Genomic DNA, 21,766 nt, shown 5'->3' on the forward strand with positions numbered 1-21,766 from the left:
ACTGGTGTTAATTTAATAAACGATTGTAATACAGATAGTTCGAGAGCCGGCCGCCTTAAAGGCCATTTATTACATAAATTGCCGTCCTACTTTATAGGTTACGAAATTTATTGCACTAGTGCATTAGACATTTAGGCCTTTCGGATACGAAATGCCTTCGTTGCAATTTATCGAACATCGAATGTAGTGCTTGTAATACGTGCTTGTAGCACTACATCGATCGTTGGCCAGTTCCGACCTCTACCTGACAAGTACATAAAAATACTTAGAAACATTTTTTTTTTTTCAAATAATCTATTATTTTTAGATCGTCTAGATCTATTATTGTATTTGCCATGTGGTAAAGTAAGTAATAATTAGTACCTAACTGTTACATTGTACTTTTATTATGCTTGTTAAAAAAGAAAACACTTTTAAAAACTATTGTTTTATTGTAGGGTTCCATCAAGTAGTTTGCTTCCCAAGTTTCTCAAACTTTTTTGGTGACGGAACCCGTCACCAAAAAAGTTTGAGAACCACTGATCTAGTGCATCTACCACTGCATTTGGAATGCCTTTCTTACCGAGAAAAACCAGCCAGATACTCGGGGGTTGTTTTTTCAAAAAATCGATTTAGACTACTTTCATATTGTGTACAAAATAATTGCAGTCTGGCGCATTGCTGGAGCGACCTGCCAGTCAAATCCACGCTCTTTTATAATGGACTCATTTATTTAAAAAAATGCACTTTAATTAAATAAACTGTGCAGGGAATAGAGCGATTTCCTCTTTCTATGGGGTAGGTGCTAGTTTTTACACTTTTACATTTTTATACTCGGAATTGTTAGTACCAACTACCTAGTAAGTAATAATGTCGTCGAATATAGAGATAAGCGAGTAGAAAATTTATTTTTTGGGTTTCGTACCCGTAGAGTGCCAACAGACCCTATTACTAAGACTCTGCTGTCTGTTCGTCTGTCTGTCTATCTGTCAGCGGCTGTAGCAGTTAACCATAATAGTGTTGTGATGTGATTGCCGCTATAACAACAAATATAAAAATTTAAAACTTGCTGCCATGAAAATTCTAAAAAGTTAAAAAGTATTATTTCTTGTACGATGGTACTGAACCCTTCCTGCGCGAATCCGACTCACACATGACCGATTTTTATACATCAGCTCCTAGTCTATGTAGTGTTATCTACTCAATTATGAGTGCGAATCGTAATGCTTTTTATAGCACAGCTAATTTATACTTTAGGCATGTTTATTTTACCGTAAGCCGGTTGAGCATAATTAGTACCGTTCATTACACATATTGAATGTGTATAATGCATTTAATGATTGTTATTTGAATAAAATTAATTAGGTATTTACTTAATTAAAAGGATGTAGTCAAATATCAAATCATGTAATTTGGAAGAGCTAGGCCTTCCGACACAGATATTTTCATACTTAATAGAAGGTATAGTCGCACTGATTACAAGTGTAAATTAAAAATTTATAACACCCCCGACGATCCAAAGTATTTGAGTTTTCCAAAACATCATTTTCAAATAAATAATTATGTATTTAGGCAACGTCCATCTTGACAGCTTGACATTTGTCAATTGACATAATATTAAGAACCTAACGGTTATCTAACCTTCTTTTCTACAAGAAAACTAGAAAAGAGCTGATAACTCTTAAACGGCTGAACCAATTTTTTTAGATTATAGCTAAGAACACTCTCGATCAAGCCACCTTTCAAACAAAAAAAACTAAATTAAAAACGGTTCATTCGTTTAGGCGCTACGATGCCACAGACAGATACACAGATACACAGATACACAGATACACAGATACACACGTCAAACTTATAACACCCCTCTTTTTGGGTCGGGGGTTAATAATGAAACTAACAATTATTAAGAAAATAAATTATTCGATTACTAGATGATGCCCGCGACTTCGTTCGCGTGAATTTAGATATTTTTAAATCCCGTGGGAACTATTTAATTTTCTGGGATAAAAAGTTGCCTATGTCAATTTCCGGGACGCAAGCTACCTATACCAAATTTCGTATATATGGTTAAACGTATAAGTTTTAATAAATCCCATGGGAACACTTTAATTTTCCGAGATAAAAGTAGCCTATGTGCGTCCCCAAAAAGATAAGATTCCAGCTCATCATAAAGCTGTATGTCTTACATAGAAGAGCATAGAGCGCTGAATTTCAGCTGGGATTCTGTTCCTGTCAATATGTCATGCGTACACGCGTTATGTTATAGCTAATCTACTAAACTCATAGCTTTCCTTTTGCTTTACTGTTGGAGGGTTGTAAATATGACCTTAGGGATAGTCGTCGCTATAATACCTCATTTAATATTAACCCCAGAGGGTCGGCATAAGGTTTAAAATAACCTCAATGTCTCCATTAAATCAATAGTTCTAAGGCCCGTAAACAATGGAGAACACCGGTGCGTTAAGATGATACATCTACTGATGATGATGTCTAACTAACTGATGCCCGCGACTTCGTTCGTGTGGATTTAGGTTTTAAAAATCCCGTGGAAACCCTGATTTTCCGGGATAAAAAGAAGTCTATGGTACTGATTCTGATCGCAACTAAATTTTAGAATTTTCGTATGTTTTCTCGGCAATATAATAAGAAAAGGACTGACAAGCCCAATTTATTTAGAACTGTTAAATCAAAGCGGTTAAGTTTTAGAGTTGCCTAGCCTAGACAGATAAATTACTGACTAACCTAACATTGTCTTGTTTCCCGATATGGAAATATGACTTCCTATCGAACAATTCAAGTTACTAAGACATACCTTCCAAGTTCCAATTGCAGACAGAGACAAGGCATTGGTTTATTTGTTTTATCCCTGCTTGAACCATGAAAAAATTCCATTGTGTATTAAAATCAAAGAATTTTCTGTATGCCTGAAAGAGATTGCTTGCAGCGCCTAATTGAATACCTTCGACGCTTCTACTCTTTCCTGTGATGTTTTACAATAAACGCGTTCTAATTCATCGTTTTCAAGCATTCAAGCAAGAAAGGCAATAATTACTGCAACACTGCTTAAACTTCTATATGAGAATCGTTCTGGTACTTTCTTAATTAGGTCATAACAAGGCTGAAACGCTTTAACTTTGCTGAGGTAAAAAATCCGTTACAATGCATCCTAATTCCATGCCTAATTCCAATTAGGCACTGTAAGGTCTACATCTCCTGAGGATGCTCCGGTGTCGGGGCGAAACGTACGTCGAGTGGTTGTCTGATTTAGCGGATTATAGCAAACTAGCTGATGCCCGCAGCTTCGCCCGCGTGGATTGGTCAGATCCCCTGCAGCATCAGGATTGAGGAGTTGGAATCCAAATTTTTTATGAAACAATGTCGCAAAGTTCCTCTATCGATTAAAAAAAAAATTGCGCAAATCGGTTCAGAAATCTCAGAGATTTCGGTGTACATAGGTAGAAAAACACAACTCCCTTTTTGAAAGTCGGTTAAAAAAGTAGCCTATGTTACACCCTGGTCAATCCTCTACTCGTCTGTGAAAATCCCGTCGAAATCGGTTCAGCCGTTCCAAAGATTAGCCTTTTCAAACAGACAGACAGACAGACAGACAAAAATTTTAAAAACGTGTGATTCAGTTAAGGTATCGTTCAAATAACCCTATGAGCTTAATATGAGGTAGTTATTTCGAAATTACAGACAGACACTCCAATTTTATTTATTAGTATAGATTATAGATTAATCTTTTGGTTCCTTGTATATCATGGACTTCCGCAAAATAACGCTTGCTTCTATACAACATTCAAAAAAATCCTTTCTTAGTAAGCAGTTGAGTCTAGTCTACCTTATAGAAAACCTGCATACTAAATCTCAAGTTTCTAGACCCATCCAGATATTAGTTTTACGTTGATAGTATGTCAGTCAGTTTAAGCCTTTAATTTTTTTATGTTTAGCTATGAAAATCTGTTTCCGCATATTGCTTATATAATACATTTGTCCTCATTCTGACTCCTACTGTTAAACAACTTATCCCTATTCCCTAATTCATTCCGACGGACACGTGCACGCTTCGCCTTGTATCGTTATTACGTCATCGGCAACGAATCCCACTTTATCCTGTATGTTCTTTAGGGCTAGCAAAATAAACTATCTATTCGTAATTACTCCCAGATAGTGTTATGAGAGTGTACTGCTTTTAAAACGTGTCAAATTGACATCATGATCGAGGGTGTCGATATCTTTTTTTTTTTAAACTTTGTTGTTGCTAGATAATATCTTTCAACCCTTTTAGGTGAAATTCTTATGAAATATTTATATTATTTTTGTTATTATAATTGAAATATTTACATATACCTAGGACCCGTTGCGAGTTGCAGTTGCGCACACGGCAAGTTCAATAAGCTTAATAAAAGAAGATTTCAGCTTAAGCATAAGAACATCGACTTCACTATTTACAATTCCTCCATCACCATTCATGCCTCTTCATTATTTATCACTAGCTGATACCCGCAACTTCGTTCGCGTGGATGTAGGTTTTTTAAAATTCCCGTGGGAACTCCTTGATTTTTCGGGATAAAAAGTAGCTTATGTGCTAATCCAGGGTTTAATCTATCTCCATTCTACAGCCCAATCCGTCCTGTAGTTTTTGCGTGAAGGAGTAACAAACATACACACACACACACACAGACACACACACACATACAAACTTTCTGCTTTATAATATTAGTGTGATTCCTCTTAATTACTTGAGTAATTAAGAGGAATCACACTAATATTGGGTTGACCCAAAGATTGTGTATCCTTTCGAATAAAGTTTGGTAAAGAAATTACTTATCCTTACGAAGTCAAAAGATTTATCGTACTATGCATTTTGTAAGGATCTTCTGAAACTAGATAATTCTCTATAGCAATATTACCGACTAACTTCAAGTAAGCCTTTTATAGATAGTTATTTGTGGCAGTCTGAGAAGAGGAATGAGGACAAGCACAAAAGATCTAGAAGGGTCAGCGTATATTTATTCACGCTGCCCTTTGCAATGAATAGCTTCAAGTTTCCACAATGCTTGTGAAAAAATCGCTGGAAATCCCATGGAGAGGGGAAAAAAGGGAAAAACTTGAGTAAATCCCTGTTTGAAGTTCTTACTCTTCAATGTGGGGTATATACCTACATAATTTTAGTCCCCAATAGCGGATTAAATCGAGAGAAGAATGCGTCACCGAGCGTCGAAATATCGAAATATTACTGTTTACCAATTCGCAGGCCTTAATGCCATCGGGATGTTCGAAATGTCCATGAGTCACCACACTCTGGTCTGATTCACCACATTTTATATTAAGCGTACAATCGTCGGGTCGCAGAAATTATTGTATGAATAAATAATACCACTTAAGGCTATCCTTGTCAACGATCCCCCGTCGATTTCCTACGTATGATATTATTGTTCTTATCTCTATTTGCCCTGGTTCGTGCATTCTCGGTTCCTAGATCGGTACATTTGTGATAACCAAATTTCAAATTGCTGTGATTGGCTGAATTTACCATGTTCTTGCTGCGACAGTGAGTTTGAGCCACTAGCGGAACAATGTTAGCCGGTCAGAAATGATTGCAATTAGTCAACCTGTTTGACGTCCGTGTTCTGTTTTCGATTACAAAAAAGAAAAAATTGTTGTTGCAATCATCAATTTTAGCAAATAGTGAAAGAGAGTCGGCCAATCAGAGGTCACAAATACCGTCACACTTTCTGTCACACTATGGCAGTAGGCATACCGAGTAATGAAAACAATTTTTCATTCTGTCTAGGTCGAAGTAGGGTTGCCACCTGGCTCTTTTTGATTTACAGGCTACCACCATCAAAAATACGGGGTTTAGATTTGAAGAAATTTGAAAATTTGAAGTATTTGCAGAAATAGGCGGTGGTTCTCTCTGAAATGCATGGAAAGCCTATTTAGATATTTCAGTTTATTTGTAAGTTTTGTATTTTTTCTCTGTATGTTGCTGTGTCTTGATTGGTGAACTGTGTTTGCAATGTGGTTTTAAATAAAAGATTTATTTATTTAAATAGCTTTTAAAAACTCTTAGTGTTGTAAAGCAAAATGTTATACATTTCATGCATACAATCTTTTCATTTCAACTTAAAATTACATTTAATTTGTAATTCCACCTTCACAGTATCAATACTATGGCCGTAGCCAGGAATCGATTGCGGGAGAGGTTTTATCAGGGCCGGAACTGAATCCTGTCATGAGGAAAAAAACATTCGCTCAACTTTATGGGCTAATTACCTGGTTAGTGGAATTTCGCCTTTCAATTTGACAGTGAGATAAAATACAACAATAAAAAAGCGCGAGCGCAGTGAGCGTAAGTGTTTTTGGTTCAATACAGAAAAAATTAAAGTGAAAGGGAAACGAGTGTAGCCATAGCAAGATTTTATTTTTAAAGCTTCCTATCCATACTAATATTACGAATACGACAGTATATCTATTTGCCTATCTATTTGTTACCCTTTCACGGCCCATCTTCTTTACCAAAATTTTGGTACTTACTATTCAGAGGTAAGTTGCATCCCAGACATTTTTTTTAGGCGGCTTTTTAGCCCGGAAAATCCCCCACGGAATTTTTAAAAATCTAAATTCATGCAAACGAAATTGCGGGGTTTACACCAAGTAATAGAAATTCAAAGCGCGAGTGAAGTGAGCGCGAAATGTTTGATATATTTCCAAAAAAAAATTGGTAAGCAAATGCAAGAAATAGTGTAAGTATTATTTTAGGCTTAGGTTTTTGACGGCTTCCCAGGCGCAGTCGCCATTTCTAAATTTCTGGTCTGGTGGGAGGCTTCGGTCATGGCTAGTTATATGGTTAGTATGGCCCTAACGGCCAAGAAATTAGACTGCATCATCACTTACCACTAGAAAAGATTAAAGTCACGGGCTAACTTGTATAAAAAAAGGCTTACATCCTCAAACCAAGCCCCGCCGCGCCGCCTTGGCTACGACCATGATCAATATCGAGTGGGTTTCGGCTACGCATTGCCGCAAAAGGAAAATATTCTTTCTACTGGACATAACGTCAGTGTATGATTTCGCCAGCCAGCTCCTGCTGAATTTGTAAAAAACCGGCCAAGTGCGAGTCAGACCCACGCACCGAGGGTTCCGTATTCGGGTATTTTTTCCGACATTTTACTCGAGAAATCAAAAACTGTTATGCATTAAAAAAATATGCATAAAAATAAATAAAAATCTGTTTTAGAATGAACAGGTAAAGACCTTTCATATGATAACTCACTTGATATATGTAGTTATCTTACTTTGAAAATTGAAAATACTAATATTTGTTCATGAACACGTGACAAACGGATAGAAGGACAGATGGACAGACGGACAGACGGAAAGACTGACAGACTGACAGACAACGAAGTGATCCTATAAGAGTTCTTTTTTGCTTTTGAGTTACGGAACCCTAAAAATATTTAGTTTTATTTGCCCCGTATTTTATTTTCATAATTACAGGTTTCTGTATCCTGAAATACGGGGTAACCAGTAAAATACGGGGCCTCTGGCAACCCTATTCGGAAAACACTGTCACATTCAAGTTAATGTCAAATATTTTGTTTTCAATTACAGAAAGCTGCATCAATCATTATTACAATATTTTCTTTGTTGTGATTGGCTGAATTTTTGAGTTTCAGCCAATAAACAGACTGTTTGCCAATTAAACGTCATAACAATATAAATGCCAGAAAGTTTAACCAAATAAAACAAACTTAATGAGAACCTAGTGAGAATGCAAACGGCACACAATTTATAATACATATTATGTTAGTCGTATATAATAGATATTATAGTAGTCGTTCACTTTGGTAATAGTCAGATTGTCATCAGTAAAATTGATATTGGTTGATGTATCGTAAATTATTGTTTCAGTGACAAATATTTTTATTATCTATTTATCTTTGAACAGAATGGAATAGAATGAAATGGAATGGAATACAATGATAAATTTTTATTCCTGTAAACTTTTAGGTAAACTTCAAAGTGTTTTTGGATGGTCAGAAAAATTTACCACTGGTTCGGAATGCCGTTCCTACGTTTTCTAGGGTTTCGTACCTCAAAATGAAAAACGGAACTCTTATAGGATCACTTTGTTGTCTATCTCTCTGTCTGTCGTGTGTGTCAAGAAAACCTCTAGGGTACTTCCCGTTGACTCAAAACCATGAAATTTGGCAGGTAACCTAACTGCGTAATTTTGGGTAGTTTTTTTAATCGATAAAGAAAGTTTGCGACATTGTTCAATAAAAAATTTGGATTCCAACTCCTCAATCCTGATGTTGCAGGGGACCTGACTACTAAAGCTAATGGGATTTAAAAAGTGTCGATTATTAATTGATATTGAAGGTATCTATACCAAGTAAACACTTTGTCGTTGACCTCAACCCTGATGCTGTAAGAAATTGCATTCCTAAATCCTGGTGATCCCTCGGGATTTGAAAAGGATCATCTGTTTAAATATTCTTACGTGATACAGAAACAAGTTGCATCCCGGGGACGGGCTATTACGGAGAGGCAACTTTTGTTCTGGGAAATGAAAGGATCGGGATTTTTAAAAACCTAAATCCACGCGAGCGAAGCTGCGGGCATTAGCTAGTTGTAAATATATTTAGAAGCTACTATAAGATAATAGATAAGGTACTTATTTCCTTATATTTTTATTGTATGGCAGCGCGCGGTTTTAAATTATAAATTGCACGTCCTGTCCTTTTCTGTAATTCATTTTTTTCTCAATATCTACCGCTTTATCTCATAGCAAGAGTCCGTAAGACATAATACAGTGAAAATAGGCAAAATATACAATTTTTGCAGTTTCCACGTCAGTACCTGTCGAATTTTTCTAACAGTGTAAGCAGCAGAGCTGAGTTTACCATCAAGTGTTGATATGTGGGTGTTCCATAGAAGCTTTGCATCTAACATTATACCGAGAAACACGGGGTTCTCCTTTATTTTCAACATATGATTATTTATCAATGAATTTATGTCATTTAAGGTCCTGGTATTGGGCAGTGTGAATTCAACACACTTAGATTTCTTTGCATTTGGAAGTAAATTGTTAGCAATAAATCTGAGAGTGACCTGTGATATGGCATTACATATAGTATACATTGTCAAAAATTATAATATTAAAGCTGTGCGTATTGCGTGAGGAATAGGTTGCAAGAGAGTTGCAACTTGCAGGGTTTGATGCATGCGCTATTGCCAGCAAACATGAGACATATTTTTATCTACAGGCAACGTCTGGGTAGGTAACGCATACGTCTAACGCAAGTTGAAATGTACCAGTGTATTTAGTTAGACCTATCGACAAGTTTGGAGTTGGGTGCAGTCTAAATGTGGCCCGTGTGCTTAGACTGTCAGTTTCTGTCAGTTTCACGTGTCGTCCCCCGCACTTCACCACCCCGCTTGCACAAATCGAGACAGCACGAAATTTTCAAGATTTCTGGGTGTAATTTCTGGTTTTCGTAGTTCCCACATAATTATAACAATATAAAATATATAACGATCATTTTTTTACTACATAATATTCATTAAATTTTCTAGGTCTGTGGTTTTTCCAAATTTCATTAAATTGCTTCGTTGTCTAGAAAAACGAGCACAAAGTTGGGCCTTTTTTTAAAGAAAAATACAAATCTTTGAGCCCCTGTAATTTTAAAACTACATATTTTTAGAAAAATGTAAAACACCACAGACACAGATATTAGTTTCTAGACTATGTCTGCAAAATTTCATGGACTTTGGTTGCTTAATATTCAAATGAAATGGGAACTACGATTGTATGGAGTAAGTGACGGAGAGAGCTCTGTTAACTCAGGTGTATATGACAGTGACGTCCATATTATACAATCAGTGCAGAGGCACTGCTTTAGCTTACCATTTCTAAAATTACTGCGCTTTCAGTTTCAATGATAAAAAGGGAAATAACAGTAAAACAAATTACTTTGCCTATCGAAAATATTTTTTCTGCCATTCATTTTTTCCTTACCATTTTTCTAACCTGCCTAAAAAGTTGCAGCTTAAGTTCTCCAAGGTCTGTATAAAAAATGTTGATAGGTTTTTGCTTACGCTATCGCAAGGCCGAACTCTTACAAAAACCTTCCATTGTTATTGTTGATAGCATTATTCGCAAAGCAAGAATCTGATAGTCTATTGAATTTTCAAAAATCAAAAAGATTTTCTTTCCCATAATATCCGTGGAACCTGGCAAGCGCAGTTGGAAGATTCCTTTGTTTCTACCCGCTGGTTTTATAATGAGCACGTCGTTCGCAGGCGGGCGATAAAGGCGTTTTAATTAAGACCAAATCGTAATCCTAGTAATGGAGATGTGCAGGTTCCTTGTAGACGTGACTTAAGAAAAATGTACCAGCTTACGTTTATATCTTTTTTCTTGTAAACTTCTGTTCCCACAATTTTTAATGAAAAGAAATGTGTTATGGTGCAGGTTATTCAACGTTTTCCGATGTATCCTCGATCGTTTTTAACGTGAATCTTTCAAAAATACGCCCAGAAAAGCAGCCAGCAGCAAATCAATCACAGTATTAGTAAGAAAGAAAGAAAGAAAGAAAATGTATTTATTTGTTGTTGGTGTCACAGATAAAAAACAAAGTATACAAATATACATTTTCATCTGTGACACCACCCCAAATGGGTGTACAGCTCAGCATTATGTCCTGCATCATATGCAGGACGCTGATTTTCAGCTGTGACCCGGGTGACGCCACAGTCACAACAGTGAGTAAATTAAAAAAATAATTTAATTTAAAATAACTTTAACCACAATATGTGTAGTATGCGTGTATACACATAAATATATATATATATATATATATATATATATATATATATATATATATATATATATAAATATATAATAATTAATAATATAAGTATATATATACATATATATAAATAAACAGTTATAATCTTATATATTATATAATAGAAATATAATATATGTAATATACATGAATAATTAATAAGTATGCAGAAAATAGTAATCTAGATAATGGATGTTTCAGCCGCAATATTTTCGAACTCAATTTGCTTGAATAATATAAACTTTTTCAATTTGTACACAAAATTAGCTTTGCTAGTACATTCAACTTCAACATTCAACGTAACACAAAATTAGACATAGCTAGCCTCAAATTGATATTTTTTGTAAAGAAATCAACAATCTAAGATTGAACAGATGTGCAGAACTACCTACTAAGTGCCAACTTTATGTATACACTCTCAGCATTCATCTGAATAAAGGTCAAAGGACTCCATGCAATACGATAAAATGCATATATTGTCTAGATTAAACTCTACATTGCAACAGCAATCTGTGTCAGGATACGGAAGGGGAATAATAGGAATAATTGCTTGTCCGTGCTCGGTGCAGTTGCAGCGATTGCGAGCTTACGACTAACATAATCGACTAAACAACCGTCACTTCCTCTGCTAGTTGTAATATTGTGCCTATTCCGATTTCGCTAACATTTCCTTTAATCAATGTGGATCGATGATATTAATAGTATTGAATTAAAAAAATACAAGTGTAAATTAAAAATTTATAACACCCCCGACGATCCAAAGTATCTGAGTTTTCCAAAACATCATTTTCAATTAATAAATAATTATGTATTTAGGCAACGTCCATCTTGACAGCTTGACATTTGTCTATTGACATCATATTATGAACCTAACGGTTATCTAACCTTCTTTTCTACAAGAAAACTAGAAAAGAGCTGATAACTCTTAAACGGCTGAACCAATTTTTTTAGATTATAGCTAAGAACACTCCCGATCAAGCCACCTTTCAAACAAAAAAAACTAAATTAAAATCGGTTCATTCGTTTAGGCGCTACGATGCCACAGACAGATACACAGATACACAGATACACAGACACACAGATACACAGATACACACGTCAAACTTATAACACCTCTCTTTTTGGGTCGGGGGTTAAAAATATGGAAGCCAGCTTTTTTAGGGTTCCGTACCTCAAAAGGAAAAACGGAACCCTTATAGGATTACTTTGTTGTCTGTCTGTCTATCTTTCTGTCTGTCTGTATGTCTGTCTGTCTGTTTACTGAAGTTAAACGTTTCACGTCACGCGGTATTCTTGTCTACTCTACTATCCTCAGAATAAATAAAGGGTGGCGCTCCATAATCAATGCTACTACCAATTTCAAAATTTTACCAATCAAAGTGAAAGGCGCTTATGACGTTATACCTTATTTGTGGACACCTAATTTGAACTTTTCTTAAATTCTCGTTAAATTTTGTCTCGTTAACTTGTCAGTTTATTGCAAACTTATTATACTTGAGTTGCATAAAATACATATAATCAGCAAAATTAACCATCGATATGAAATCTTATACTATCTCAATTAAAATCGATTCATGGATAACAAATGAAATTTTAAATGGCTCCAACTTCGCTTTCAGATTAATTTAAAAACATGACCCAGTAAATGCATTCTGCTGACGCGTTTTTGGCATGGGACCAAGACAAATCTTTGAGTGTTCAAAGTTGTTTAAACCTACTTCAGTTCCGCAGTCGACATCCGGTTCTAATTCTATTTTGTACCTGTAGTTTGATTTCAGCGATGAACTATTTTTTTAATCTATAAAAAACTTCAAAGATGAAATTGCAGGCGTCAACATATTCCGACTGTAAACAAACATCAAAGTCTCTTAAATTTTCCAATTCTCTCTTGATGTCCATTTTAATTTTTAACCCCCGACTCAAAAAGAGGGGTGTTATAAGTTTGACGTGTGTATCTGTCTGTGGCATCGTAGCTCATAAATGAATAAACCGATTTTAATTTAGTTTTTCTTTTGTTTGAAAGGTGGCTTGATCGAGAGCACAAAATTATAAATATCGAGTGTTAACAGGGCTCTCTCCGTCACTCGTTTCATACAATCGTAGTTCCAATTTCATTTGAATATTAAGCAACCAAAGTCCATGAAATTTTGCAGACATATTCTAGAAACTAATATCTGTGTCTGTGGCGTTTTAGATTTTTCTAAAAATATGTAGTTTTAAAATTACAGGGGCTCAAAGATTTGTATGAAAATTTTTAAGACCGCGTAACTTTGAAACCGAATATTTTAACAGAAATCTGGAAAACCACAGACATAGATATTAGTTTCTAGAATATGTCTGCAAAATTTCATGGACTTTGGTTGCTTAATATTCAAATAAAATTGGAACTACGATTGTATGAAACGAGTGACGGAGAGAGCCCTCTTAATATATAGAGCTATAATCCAAGAAAATCGGTTCAGCCGTTTGAAAGTTATAAGCTTTTTTCTAGTTTTCTTATTAGACTGGTTATTACCATCGATGGTTATTACTATCCGACCAATACAAATTAGTGTCCAGCCAAATTCTAATAAAAATATGTCGGGGGTTTTTTAAATTTTGAAAATTTTACTTGTATCAAATTATTATTATTGTAGTTTTTTTCTTCATCCAATTTACATTTACAAAATTTTAATATTCAATTACATATTCTTATTTTTTCTTCTCAATTGTTCACTCTTAGCATAGTGGTTGTGACTACGAATTTTCTTTCGCTGCAATTCGTTCGATCTCCCTCTAGCGAGTTTTGTTGGTGGCGTTATGTGCACACACAGAGACAGCCGACAGGCGTGTTTAGGTATTCTATTCATTAAATTAATTTCTCACCCCTCACGTATGGTAGCACAGTGGAAGATTAGTCTGAATATTTCATAATCTGGCTCACAATAGTATGCAGAAGTTGAATTATTATGTACTCACATCAATTTCGTAGAAGATTAAAGCAAATATTGTGGAGCGCTTAGTTGTTTGTAACATTATTTAGATAGCAGTTCCGCAGTAAACATCCGGTAGCTCTGTTTGTGTGAGCCAATTGTTTACTTCGACAACTCTAAAGTTAAACTCTATTTCAAAACATTTTGTTTCAACACAAATGAAATTACTAGTATCTACTCTTATTCCTTTGTAAAATCTAAAAAGATTTTCTCCGTTAACGAACTCTCATTCTTATATTTCAAGGTCCTTGGAGATAGATGGATCTTCAATTGATATTAAGATTTTCCAATAATTGAAAATACTAATAAATTCATTCGTCTAAAGCATAAAATCCAATTGAAATCCAATTTCGTAAACAATATTCTTACATTATGTAATATCGGCATAGTATACGATAATATTATCTAAGTAAGTAAGTATAAAAGATACTAATTTTCTTTCGAAATAACTCCGAACTTTACCAAATTCTAGGAGTTTGGTTGTTATTATTATAAAACTTTATAAAGCCTTGGGACTCGCTGAATGATTTATCTTCAACATAAAACAGACATTGAGCCGCTGATATTTTAATAAACTGAAGTGTATAACCAGATAACACTTTGAAGATCGTAAACATCACTCATCAAATTTAAAGAGTATTGATTAGCAATATACAGTACCTACCTATACTGAATGTACACTTGAGCACAACGCACACCGTCAGTGTCCACGCGTGGTGTCTTTCTTGTTATGTTGCTACTCAAGCTAAACTTTTTTTACTTTGGCATAACGCGTCCTCAGTGTTTTGCATACCAATTTCAACGTTATGTCAAAGAACATAAAATTATTATATGTATAAATACTCTCTTCTCCACTCCACTCCACTCCGTCTATTTGCGCTACCGACGTTTCCAACGTCGTCGTGCTTTAGAAAAGCGGCGTTTAGAAAATTGCAATTTTTTTTGTATTTGTTTACTCTTTCGTGCTTCTTGTTATTCTTCTAGCCTTTTTAAATTTCTAAACCAGTGCTTCGTTGTAACCAAAGCTGCAAGCAAGTGATAGCTGCAAGCTAGCTAAGGTAGGAGGGTGCTTGCCAACAAAATACATATTCACTTTTGATTGACCTCATCTTAGATATACCTACAGTGTTCACCACTTCATTTCAAACGCTCTGACATATTCTACTATTCTAATTCTCAATTCATGATCGTACGTGTACAGTGTACATTCGTCTGTATTTTTGATATTATATTATGGTAATATAATATTTATTTTCCCGTGACTTCGTCCGCATTGATTCGTGTTTTTAACTCGTTGGAATTGCTTAAAATGATTTTTAGTGCACCTGTGGGACAATCAAGGAGTGTTTCCTTTCAAATCTCTACGTCCAGCAGTTTAGGCCGTGTAGTCTGTCAGACACAGTACTGTTTTTAGTAATAAGCTGAATCATAGCTCCCATTCTGATCCATGGGTTTATACGTAACGTCCTACTTAATATAAATATATTAAACTTTATCCATCACAGAGTAACCAGGTGCGGTTTTCCAACGTTTTAATGGCCTCATAATTTTCTCATCCATAGCCCGATAAAAAAGACAAATTACTTTTGACACGCTTTACTTTGAGAATATCTTAGTATTTTGTTCATGCAAGTATACAACTTCCGCTTACGTTCATTCAACCGGCGCCAAATTACTGAACTGCACGTCATGTCACAGTCCACGTAGCTCATTGCAATAGTGGATATATGTGTTAAGAGCCCGTAGGAAATTCTAGAAGGCGTTTGATAATGCAAAAAAGAAGTATTTATTCAATATTAATTAGTGTAGTGAAATCAAACACGTCTTATTTTTAACCCTCGACCCAAGAAGAGGGGTGTTATAAGTTTGACGTGTGTATCTCTCTGTGGCATCGTAGCTCCTAAACTAATTAACCGATTTTAATTTAGTTCAGCCGTTTGAAAGTTATCAGCTCTTTTCTAGTTACTATAACATTCACTTGTCGGGGGTGTTATAAATTTTTAATTTACACTTCTAAAACTAAACCCACCCAAAATGGATGTGGAGCTCCGAATAACGGTGGCTCCTTACCGAATATCGAGCAGGGCGGTCAATCTCACAAACTGGCCGTCTACCCAAGAGATATTAATATTATAGTGCACAAATGTGTGCGCAAACACAGATGCACCCTCTATTCCCTTACTTTACTCGTACAAGACATGAAACAAGTGTTCCGAATTAATTTTTATAAAAAATGCTCTTTTTGTCATTTTTCCAAAAAACAACTCTAAACACGCCTGCTTACTCCTCTTCGATGCTAGATCCCGGTCGTTTTATATTTTTGATTGTTATATCATTACTTTTTCAAAATTTTCTGTGGGCTCTCGGTCCTAGGTACCTCACGATTCACGAACAATGTGCCATTTAGCCAACCCGTCTCAAATATGAATTCACTCCCACTGAAACAACGCAATTAAGTAGGTCGAGACTCGACGGGCCTAGTCAAGAGTCAGTAATTGCTAAGCACGGATTAAATTTAAGCCCATATTACGATTGTATAATATACGCATTTGTACAATTCAACGTTATAAAGTAGGAACTTAAAGAGGCTCTCAACGAAAAGACGATTACGTGAAAAGTTTAATGATATGCTTTGGAGAATGGCAATGATGCGATCAAAGTAATGCCTTAGCACTTGTAAAGGAGATTGGCGAATTCCATAGAGTTTCAGACCCAAACTAACAGAACCGTGAGCCTCAAGCCCACGTTCACGAAGCAAACTTCTCATGCTTGTTCTAGTAAATCAGTCTAACAAAAAACTTCATCAAAGTCTATCAAATAAAGTTGGAAGAAAAAAGATATTCACTTGTATTGCCATGTAACGGTTATTTATAATGTGTGCTTGTGAATAATTATATTTTTGATCCCCATCTTCTAAAAGTATCAGGCTTACACAGAAAAATACTCTGAAAAATATTATGTGTGTAAAAATTCTTCCAATTTCAATCGGCAAAGCAACAGGCAAAACTCCTCAATGCCGGGCAAATTCTAATTATTGAATTAATCGGGCTTATGCTAATTATTATTATTTTGAATCCCCTTACATTCAAGAAACTTAATCAGGATTAACCAAACCCTACATCCGAGTACCTAGAAATAACATCTGATTATTATTACAATGAAATCATCGTAATTGTTGCTGACCGAATTCTGAACTTGGTATCTACTCGTACTAAAATTGTGTAAATTGAGCCAATAGTAGAAAAGTTGCCGCCTATCGAAAATATTTTATCATAGTCTTGTCATTATCGAGTGCAAAAACGATTTCAAATTTTTAAATTCCCGTGGTAACCCTTTGTTTCCCGGGATAAAAGTATCCTGTGCCCTTCTCCAGCTATTTTAGCTTACTCGCCCGTTAAAATGGCTTGATAAACTAGCAGTAAAGAAATAACAAACAAACATGCAAAATTTTACAGAAATTTTAACAAAAATTATAATAGCACCTACGTAAGTAGCTTACATGATTAACTTACGAGTTAATCATGTAAATACGTACTTATATATTCTTACTTATATATTATAATTATTTATAGAGTCTTACAAAACTAATGTACCTATTTACTTTTAAAGTTCATTTACCTTAACTTTTCTGTCAAATATTGTCAATTAATTACATCACCTACTTACGTGAGTAAAACTTACAGGTGTAATCGCCTTAGGATAGGAAAAGTTTAGCGGAACACTAAAATTGGTCGACAAAGTCTAACAAGTGGTTTCCTTTATTCCAGGTAGTACCGCGTCTGCTAGGATCACTTGTTGGAGGATCGATGAGCCCCACACAGCATCTGGAGCAACAGCAAGCGTTAGTGAAACAGTTCGCCGAAATATTGGAGTTCGTGTTAAAGTTCGATGAACACAAAGTAAGTACAGAGCAATTTTTCTTTATTAATGAGTAGATGGATACTTTTTTTTTAAATCGGGGGGGGGGAGGAATCTTCTAAAGATACCCGACGACGTCCTGGTTATCGGGGCAGCTCAAACCATCAAGAAACTTGTCATTCTTCATGAAGGATCTTTTTTTGTAAGAAAGGAATTTCCGATATTCAATCTCTAAGGTGTGATATAGAAAAATATTAATTCGATTAAAAACTTAAAGCTTACCAAACAGAATTTAAATAAGACTGTCATATTGTAGGCTGTAGGCACAGATAATAATTAATTAATATAGATACCTACCATAAGATCAAATTAACTATGTGGGACTTCGTCTGTGTTGGTGTTAGCTGACGGGCGTGCTCTGCTTTTTTTGGAGTGTTTTTTTTTTTTTGTTGTTAAAACTGACTGGAAAGCGCTCTAAGGGGGTGCCGTGCGTATGTCGGCGAGCACTGGCACAGACGGGGTCCATACTTTGTATAGTTTTACTAACTTGTTACAAATAACTACAAACTTGACAAAGGCTAATCTTTGTAAAGCCAGACGAAAGTGAAAAAAAAAAAAACTACCTTGATCATAGGCAAGATAAGAAGACTAAGAAACTTAATTATGTTTGAATCTACTAATTCTTTTCTTATTTAATGTGAAAAAGAAATAGTCGAACAAATTGTAACTAGAATTAATTCTGTCTAACAGTTACTAGGAAATCGGAATCGTAATGTAATTGGAACTAAGCTATTGACCTGAAATCTGAATAGTGTAGTTTTGTTCAAGTTAGAACTGAAGAGTCCGTTGACGCAAGCATCATCAACACCGAGATCTGAAAGGTCAATTAGTTTTCAGTTTTTAACCCCCGACCCTAAAAGAGGGGTGTTATAAGTTTGACGAGTGTATCTGTCTGTGGCATCGTAGCTCCTAAACTAATGAACCAGTTTTAATTTAGTTTGTTTTTGTTTGAAAGGTGGCTTGATCGAGAGTGTTCTTAGCTATAATCCAAGAAAATCGGTTCAGCCGTTTGAAAGTTATCAGCTCTTTTCTAGTTATTACTGTAACCTTCACTTGTCGGGGGTGTTATAAATTTTTAATTTACACTCGTGCTATGTTCGTTGCAGACTAAATCTAGCCTTTGCCCGTAAATTCGTATGTGTGGATTCATATTTTAAAAAATACCGTAATTTAACCTTTTGTTTTTCCAAGATAAAAAGTCCTGCAACTTGGGATCTATCCATATCAAGATCAGTTCAGGGGTTAAGCCTGCAAAAGCTAACAAAACATTACATTTTATACTTATTTATATTTATAGGGAAGCCCTTATCGATATGTCAAAGTTCATTCAAGCAGATTTTAACGCCACCAAAAACATTACATGTAAAGAATGCCAAGACTCACAAGTTACTTCTACTTTATAATTTCACTGTTAAAAAGTTACGAGATCTCTAGTAGAGCCAAGCCCCTAGCTGAGCTTCGATTTGTACTGCCTATGGGACTTATCCCAAGTCCTAAGTATATAGGTAAAGCTCGTCTATTATTATGTAGACGTGACATTGAGTACAGTACCTATTTAAGTACTTATTGCTTGCATCGTTGAACGTGCATTTGTGTGGGCACCCAATTTACATTTTAACCTTTATTAGGGTTCTGTACCTGAAAAGGAAAAACGGAATCCTTTTAGGATCACTTTGTTGTCTGTCTGTATGTCTGTCTGTCTGTCTGTCCGTTCGTCGTGTCTGTCAAGAAAACCAATAAGTACTTCCCCTTAACCTAGAATTATGAAATCTGGCAGGTAGGTAGGTCTCGTACCACAAGTAAAGGAATAAATCCGAAAACCGTGAATTTGTGGTTACATCACAGAAAAAAAATTAAAATGTGTTTCAATTTTCCAAGTAAGATAACTATGCCAAGTGAGGTATCATATGAAAGAGCTTTATCTGTATATTCTAAAACAGATTTTTATTTATTTCTATACATGATAGTTTTTGTCAAATATCAAATTTGTATTTTTGCACGATAGATCAAAAACTTTTTGATCTATCGTGCAAAATGTCGGAAAAATACCCGAGTACGGACCTTCAGTGCGCGAGTCTGACTCGCACTTGGTCGGTTTTTTTTTATTGATACTCAAGCTATTTAATTCTGTATTCCAATGAACAATAGCACATAAAATGTAATCTATCGCAGGTTCAGATCTTTCTTGACCTTAGCGGTGACCGCTCCCTGTCTATCCAATTTCAAAGCAGTTTATTGCAATGATAACGGCCGTGATATACGATCTTCCATACGCGTAACTCAATTACTTGCAGCCTACTTGCTCTCGTCCTGACTTCGCACTTCTATTTTATTAACCCCCGACCCAAAAAGAGGGGTGTTATAAGTTTGACGTGTGTATTTGTGTATCTGTCTGTGGCATCGTAGCTCATAAACTAATGAACCGATTTGAATTTAGTTTTTTTTTTTTGTTTGAAAGTTGACTTGATCGAGAGTGTTCTTAGCTATAATCCAAGAAAGCCGTTTGAAAGTTATCAGCTCTTTTCTAGTTACTGTAACCTTCACTTGTCGGGGGTGTTATAAATTTTTAATTTACACTTGTTATAACCTGACTTGGGCTTTGGGGTTTACGATTTCAGGGTACGCACCATCGTTCCATCGTTGGAATTAAGGTGCCCACGCACTCGAACTGAACTGCAGCTGAACTGCGCGTCCCGTCAGCGCCCCGCACGATATCCTCTCCAGCCGCGCCGCCGCGCGTACGTCTGACGTACGCGCAGTTCAGCTGCAGTTCAGTTCAAGTGCGTGGTCTGCCCAAGAAGTAAGAGAAATATTCTCCAAGAGACACTATGATACAGCTGATTACAGCAAAATAGCAGAAAAAAGTATCTTGAACCTGCGCAGTGGGTGATTTATCCGTGCGTTTGGTGATACGAAGAGAGGTGTAACGGCGAGTGTGTGTGCGCCGCAAAAGCCATAGAAACTTCAGTCAATAATAATCAAATCGGTGCATACAATAACGCATCATCAAATCAGGCAGCTATTATGTAAACAAAGCTTCGACTATCAAGTCCCTTTGCTGGAATTGAATAAGTGCTCGTGATTTAAAGCAGTGAGAGCCCTTTTGACCCCAACCTTGCAGTGTCGTTGGCACCAATCCGTTGAGCACTACTTGTTTATTTAAAGGGCTAACTTTTTACTTTTTTTCTTTCAATAGGACAATAAAAAACGTTTTACGGGACAGGTAGCATGTGAAAAGTTACGTGAAAAGCCTTTTCATATGTAAAACTTGCTACCTTACTTATAAAAACTGAAAAATCACATAGCGATATCTCACAAAATTTGAAAATTATTACATTTGAACCCACTTTATTGTTTAAATATCTGCGCGCACGTACATCGACTTAGCGAGCTTAGCGATGCGAGTGTTCTCGCTCGCGCACTCTTTAGCATCTTAGCTCGGGTATATGTGTTAGGAAGAGAAAACATCTAGTTAACGGTCACGGTCGTAGAATGCATTGTCTTGTGCTGTTACAGCTACCATTAATAATTACAAGCATTATACATTGCAATACACACAGGCTAGCACCCAAACGTAATATATCGAATATCGATTAGGTTCTCTGTCAATCAATTTATTGTGTAGGCCTGTACACTAATTAAGTACAATCATTAGTCATCGGCAAGTCTGCTGAGGTAGCGAATTGTGGACAATTTGTATGATGTAGAAAGCTACTCGTCCGACCTCGGCCCACTAATTCGTGACTCATGTAACTTCTTAGTTTGTTTATTTACATTCTCAATACGTGGGTAGGGAGAGAAAGAGTTTACATGTTACTATTTATGGAGGTATACATAGTTACTTTGCATAATGTATAGGTTAGGTACAAGAGAACGGAAAAAAATTATTACTTACGGTACCTATTTAAAATTCTCTCATGTTATAGACTTAGAAATAAGCTAAGCTGATTAATTATGGCTCTATGAATCATGATAATTATATGTACGGTTGTTTATACGGGTACTTATAATAAACTCAATACATTTGCCTAAATTTTG

General features: G+C 35.7%; 1 protein-coding gene across 1 annotated transcript in view; it reads left to right on the forward strand.

Annotated features, from left to right (window-relative positions):
- Nucleotides 1-21,766, forward strand: part of LOC123868305 (CYFIP-related Rac1 interactor A) — a 48,457-nt gene that overhangs the window by 15,576 nt on the left and 11,115 nt on the right. Inside the window, exon 2 of the mRNA XM_045910772.1 lies at nucleotides 17,578-17,709. Coding sequence (XP_045766728.1) covers nucleotides 17,578-17,709 — 132 coding nt within the window. The remainder of the gene's footprint in view (nucleotides 1-17,577; nucleotides 17,710-21,766) is intronic.

The sequence above is a fragment of the Maniola jurtina genome, chromosome 9, assembly GCF_905333055.1.
Source record: "Maniola jurtina chromosome 9, ilManJurt1.1, whole genome shotgun sequence".
NCBI classification, from domain to species: domain Eukaryota; kingdom Metazoa; phylum Arthropoda; class Insecta; order Lepidoptera; family Nymphalidae; genus Maniola; species Maniola jurtina.